This window comes from Galeopterus variegatus, unplaced genomic scaffold, assembly GCF_000696425.1.
Source record: "Galeopterus variegatus unplaced genomic scaffold, G_variegatus-3.0.2 Scaffold8033, whole genome shotgun sequence".
Classification (NCBI taxonomy): domain Eukaryota; kingdom Metazoa; phylum Chordata; class Mammalia; order Dermoptera; family Cynocephalidae; genus Galeopterus; species Galeopterus variegatus.
Window position 1 is genome coordinate 82,959 of NW_007734144.1, and position 6,750 is coordinate 89,708.

The 6,750-nt window shown below is 35.6% G+C and overlaps 1 protein-coding gene across 1 annotated transcript; it reads right to left on the reverse strand.

The window, feature by feature from the left end:
* Positions 1-2: 2 nt before the first annotated feature.
* LOC103608121 (olfactory receptor 7D4-like) lies at positions 3-1,043 on the reverse strand. The gene has a single exon (XM_008592566.1). It carries the CDS (start codon positions 1,041-1,043, stop codon positions 3-5), a length of 1,041 nt encoding a protein of 346 aa, XP_008590788.1.
* Between the last annotated feature and the right edge of the window lie 5,707 nt (positions 1,044-6,750).

Here is a 6,750-nt window from a genome sequence, read left to right on the forward strand (position 1 = left end):
TGTTACAGGATTAAATAAATTCGTATATGTAAAGCAACAAGCCCAGCCGTGATATGGTAAGTATCCCTTGATTTTTGCATAAATTTAATTCCAGTTATTCCAGAGAAAAAGAAAACCACAACTAAACTAAGGTGAAGACCCAAGGCCCCCTTCACTTCTTTGTTCCTCAGGCTGTAGATGAAAGGGTTCAGCATGGGGGTGACCACAGTGTACATCACTGAGGCAACCAAGCTTCTGTGGGAAGAATGGGTGACAGCAGAACTGAGATAGACCCCAAGTCCAGTTCCATAAAACAAGGAGACCACAGAGAGGTGAGAGCCACAAGTGGAAAATGCTTTATACTTGCCTGCAGTGGAGGACATTTGCATTAAGGATGAGACAATCCTAGAGTAAGAGAAGAGGATCCCTGTGATGGGAAACACACCCAGCAGTGCAGTTGCTAGATACAAGAAGATGTAATTGATGAGGGTATCAGAGTGGGCCACTTTGAGAAGCTGAACAAAGTCACAGAAGAAATGTGGAATCTCAGTGCCCATAGAGAAGGTCAGTCTAATCATCAGTAGAATGTGAACCAGGGCTACCCAGAAAACGATGAACCAAGACATCAGAACCAACAGCATGCAGAGGCTGGGGTTCATGATGACTGTGTAGTGCAGGGGGTGGCAGATGGCCACATATCTGTCATAGGCCATCACAGTCAGAAGGAAATTATCCAGTCCAGATAAGATCATAATAAAATACATCTGAGTGAGGCACCCTGTGTAGGAGATGCCTTTGTTGTGTACCTGGATGTTCACCAGCATCCTGGGGACTATGCTGGTGGTGAAACAAATGTCAACAAAGGACAGTTTGGAGAGGAAGAAATACATGGGGGTGTGGAGGTGGGAGTCAGAGCTGACAACCAGGATTATAAGTAGGTTCCCAAGCACAGTGACCAGGTACATGGACAGGAACAGTCCAAAGAGAAGTGGCTGAAGTTCAGGATCCTCTGAGAGGCCCAGGAGGAGGAATTCTGATAGTTCTGTGTGGTTTTCTGCTTCCATGTAACTGGTGTGTCTGTTGGGAAATGAGGGAAAATCAGTGTTCAATGAACAGCCACCTGACTTCTCAGCTGGTCATCACTTTACAATGTCTCCCTTGGATAAACGTCCTTCAACCTCTATTGAGTCCTTCCATTGACAGCGACTCACTCAGACAGCTGCTTTCCTGTTTCCATTTTAAACGTGTATAATTGCTCAGACTTTTCAAATTTAATGGAAATATATATCAATTTATCACCTACGCATTAGTTTTAATAACCATATTTGAATCTTTGGACAGAAACCAATTTCTTCTTTGATATGACACTTCCAAAATATCTGATTACATTTTATGTGTTTTCCTTGATAATTCCAATTCTTTTTTTTTTCTTTCTAGAAGCTCTACAGTAGTGATTAAAACATGGATTTTCAACTCATACATCCTTTATTGTGTGACTTGATGCTTCCTGGTGATGTGACAATTACCTCTCAGTCCATTATTTTTTTCCCTAAATTTGTGGTTACATTGCTGTGAGGTTCAAAAATTCCTTTTTCACACATGAAGTCTCAATAATAATAGATGTCATTATCATTATTATTAAACTCTTACTTTTATGATAGTTACTTTGAAGATAAAACTCTCTGAGGGTCTAGTACAGAGCTCTGATTTGGAACATGGGTTCTGTGTAACCTGGAGAAAGTGTTTTAAACTCTGTTACCTACAGACCCTTCACCTTAACATTCCATGCATGGTAGAATTGAAGAGTGAAATTAAGTGAGATTGTGCATAGGACTTTTCTACTGTGGTTCCCATGACATACAATGGGTATTTAATAAACATCAACTCCTGTTCTTACATCACAATAAATTTGTATGACATGACTATCATTTAGCAATATCCCCCTTAAATGGGAGAACCATGAAGGGTGGAATTAAGCTTATTGTAAATATAACAGGTTTGTTACCTCTTTGGATCTCCATATAGCACTTCTTTCACAGAATGCTTGCCAGGTGAATTCCTCCAAGAAGAGGAAAAAGTATGTGGAGCACATACATAAGAGAAGAAAAAAAAAGCACACAATATTTAAGATCAAATTCATGGGGTATTTGAAAATGTGTGCTCGTGTGTGCATGCTCTTGAGTGGGGATATATGTTGTATTCACACCAGCAGAGTTAATTGCCAGAATATATAATGGATCAATCTGATTAAAATTATTGAAAGTTTATATAAATCAAATCATCCAAGAATGATTAAATGGCAAATTTGAGATTTGAAAATACATCTTTACAATCTCCATGATAGAAAAAATGTCAGTATTATCAATGCCTACAGAATGTTAATTAATTAAAGACAAAATATCAGAGAGGGACGATTGAGTTAGGGAAGCTGGGTAGGTGAGATTTTTCTAAAATGCAGCTAGGGAAGAAGGACAGGTCATTGTTTGTCAGGGTAAGTGAGGAAAGAGTAAACATTCTAGGCTGAGGAACAGAATGCTAATTTTCATATGGCTCAGTGAGCTCGGTAATGAAGAGCATTTGAGAGATGTTTGTCAGGGTAAGTGAGGAAAGAGTAAACATTCTAGGCTGAGGAACAGAATGCTAATTTGCATATGGCTCAGTGAGCTCGGTAATGAAGAGCATTTGAGAGACAAGTGTGATGAAGATAAGGGATTGAGGGTCCAGAGTGACAGAGGTTGTGAGCCCTGCAGTAGAGCATCATGTACTCCTCATTGATGTGTCTTTCATGTTAGTATCTTTATGTTTATTTGTGGGTCCAAGGTTGTGACTGCGTTGTCCCATCATATTTCTATCCTGGGACTTAAATAGTACCTGTCACATAGTGGGTGCTCAATGAATACAAATGTTAGAGGTATAATAAAGTTTGAGACCAAAAGTGACAACTACAGCACAAAAAACAAAATTGTCAAGCTCGTGATATGCCTAAATACAGACATGAAATTGAATGGCAAGGTTAAATAAAATGCATTCATATGTTTTAAAAGAATAATACATGATGAACAAGTAATACCTATTCTAGTTATGAAAGATGGTTTAATATTAGGGTGTTTATTAGTATAATTTTTCACAAGAATAGGTTGATAAAGAGAAATCATAACCACAATTACAATACCAAAAATGCATTTTGAAAATTTAACAGTGATTACTGTGGTTAGCAGCCAGGGCAGAGACTCTGAGGACATGAGGAAAACAAGGATAATGTCTTTATCCAATGAAGAACGGTTGCTTGATAACCACAGCCAACAGGTTACTCTACATAAAAATTCTATGACATTCACGTTAATTCACAAACAGGCCAAGGCTTTCTACTCCAACTGTAATCATTTGATATTTATAACCACAGCCAACAGGTTACTCTACATAAAAATTCTATGACATTCACGTTAATTCACAAATAGGCCAAGGCTTTCTACTCCAACTGTAATCATTTGATATTCTCCTGAACATTTAAAGAGATTGCTAAAATAAGAAATGGAAATAGGCCTGAGTACCAAGCTTCAGAAATTATTATATAATTTTTATAACATTGTGGATATTGAGGTGAAAAAATAAATAACAACAACAATACAGAACTATTCAGTGATATCAGTAAGTCAGATTTGCCAGCAAAAATAGTTTGGTACATTATAAAAGAAAATCCAATGACATTAAGAATAAACTAGACAATACCTCATGCATAGTTGATCTTCAGTGAATAGCTCATGAATAAATGATTGGACACAGGAAATCTAACAGGAAGCTGCATTTTATGGGAGAGATTGGAGAAAATATGGAGACTTTACAGAAAATAATACATTCCAGGAATGGTCATTTCTAACTCCGACTGGAGAGAGATTCTAGGTTCCAGCAAGGAAGAAAAGTAAACAGTATGAGAGCTGAAAAAAATTGGCTTCAGTGAAAATTAAATTACCTTATAAGTACATGGACCTCACCTTCAGAGACTAAATCAACGTAAGAATGTCTTGGATTCATTACTCTGAATGTAAATCCCAGTACGCACTCTCCTCTTTTCTGTCTTTCTCTACCAGCCCTCATTGGAGGACGCTGACTCTCCGATGATCATCACTGAAACTTAACCTGCTCCATGGACTATACCCAATAAACCCAATTGGGTTTTCACCTAGGCTGGAGCACAGCATTACAGGCGAGGGGCAACAGGGGCATGTTTTAAGTTTCTAGTGTCTCGAGGGTTGAATTCTCATAGCTCCTCATTAAAGACATTATTCTGTTGTCTTTTCACTCTAACAATTCAGTGCACTTGGGGTATAAAGAAGGTAGCAAAATGGAAAAGTTTCAGTCAAATTTGTGTCTATGTTGGCAGCAGTAGGGGAAAATGGATTTATATCCACTAAGGAGAAGCTCTCCTTCATTTGGTTTCATTTAAAAGTCCCAGAGTTTCCCCTGAGGAAAGTTTAATTTCTACAATGAAGCAAACCAGCAACTAACTCCCTATGATGTGTTTCCGTGACAAATATTTGGAGATTGTTGGATCACTTGCTGTCTACACTGTTATGGAGACAAAGATATTTTTTCATTTAATTTTTTAAAATTTAATTTATTAACCAGTTTACTGAAGAGTGGTTAAAATGTAAAAAGCTGTACATAGTTAATGTATACAATTTGTTGAGTTTGGAGATAAGTATACATCCATGAAACCATCATCACCATCAAGGTCATGGACATATACATCACCTCCCAAAGTTTCCTTCTACCCTCTTAATTATTTTTCGTGTGTGATAAAAACACTTAGCATAAGATCTTACCCTCTTAGGCAAAATTTTTAATTAATTAATTTATTTTCAATTGACATATACTAATTATAGATACTTGTGGGGTGATGTTTCAATACATGTATACAATATGTAATAATCAAAGTAAGGTGATTTGCATATCCACCACCTTAGATACCTATAATTTTTTTGTGGTAAGAATATTCAAAATCCTCTCTTGTCAGTTTGAAATATGACATATTAATGTTAACTATAGTCACCCTATTGTGAAATGGAACACTAGAACTTACTCCTCTGCTCTAATTTTCATTTTGTACTAATTTACCATCCTCTCCTCCAACCTCCCCTTGCCAGCCTCTGGTAACCACTATTCTACTCTCTACTTTTATAAGATCAGCTTTTTAACATTTTACTTATGAGTGAGATCATGTGGTATTTGTCTTTCTGTGACTGGCTTGTTTCCCCTAACATAGTGTTATCTCGGCTCATTTATGTTGCTGCAAATGACAGGATTTCATTGTTTACAGCTGAATAGTATTTCATTGTATAAATATACCATTATTATTTATCCATTCTTTCTTTGAGATTGATTACATCCTTGCAATTCTGAATAGTACTGCAATAAATGTGGGTGTGCGGATATCACTTTGACATACTGATTTCATTTTCTTTAGATGTAAACACAACAGGGAGATTGCTGGATCAATATGGTATTCCTATTTTTAATTTTTTTGAGGAAGCTCTATACTGTTTCCCGTAGTGTTTGTACTAATCTACGTTCCCATCAGCAATGGATAAGTGTTCCCTTTTCTTCACTTGCTGGATCAATATGGTATTCCTATTTTTAATTTTTTTGAGGAAGCTCTATACTGTTTCCCATAGTGTTTGTACTAATCTACGTTCCCATCAGCAATGGATAAGTGTTCCCTTTTCTTCATGTCCTCCTGAGCATTTATTTTTTGTCTTTTTTATACTAGCCATTCTAAGTAGGATGAGATGATATCTCATTGTGACTTTGATTTGCATTTATCTGATGATTAGTGCTGTCAAGCATTTTTTCATGTACCTGTTGGCCACTTGTATGTCTTCTTTTGAGAAATGTCTATTCAGCTCTTTTGCTCACTTTATATTTGGATTATTTGGTTTTTAATTAATATTTTTACTATTGAGTTGAGTTTCTTATATATTCTGGATATTAATCCTTTGTCAGACGCATAGTTTGCAAATATTTTTCCCCACTCAGTAGGTTGTCTGTTCACTGTGTTTCAGAAGAATTGGTTTCAGTTTTTTGTTTTTTCTTTCTTTCTTTAAGATGTATGGTAGAATTCAGCATTGAAGTCATCAGGTTCTGGGCTTTTCCTTGATGTTAGACTTTATTAGTGATTTAGTCTTGTCTTGGCTTGAAACATGAAAATTTATTCATGTTTCAATCTTGATAGCTTTTACATGTCCAAGAATTTGATCATTTCCAATTTGTTGTTAGTTTTTCATAATAGTCTCTAATGATTTTTGGTATTTCTGTGGAATGCATTCTAACTGATTTTTTTATTTGACACTTCTCTCCTTTTTTATGTAGTTGGTTGATTTTGTTTATATTTTCAAAAACTGACTCTTTATTGTTTTGATTATTTGCCTTGTTTTTTTGGTTTCTGATTTATTTATTTCTGCTCTGATTTTTATTATTTCTTTCATTGTATTAATTTTGCAAAAAGTTTATTCTTACTTTGCTAGTTCATTAAGGAACAATGTTAGCTTTTTTATTTGATCTCTTTCTACTCTTTTGATGTAGGTGTTTATTGATATAAACTTTTCTCTTAAGATAGGTATTTTGTGTTCTATAGACTTCAATATGTTTTATTTCCATTTTCATTTGTTTCATGAAATTTTTAAATTTCTTTCTTAATTTCTTCATTGACCCATTGGTTGTTAGGTGTATGTTGTTTAATTTTCGTGTATTTTTACAGTTTCCAAAGTTTCTCTT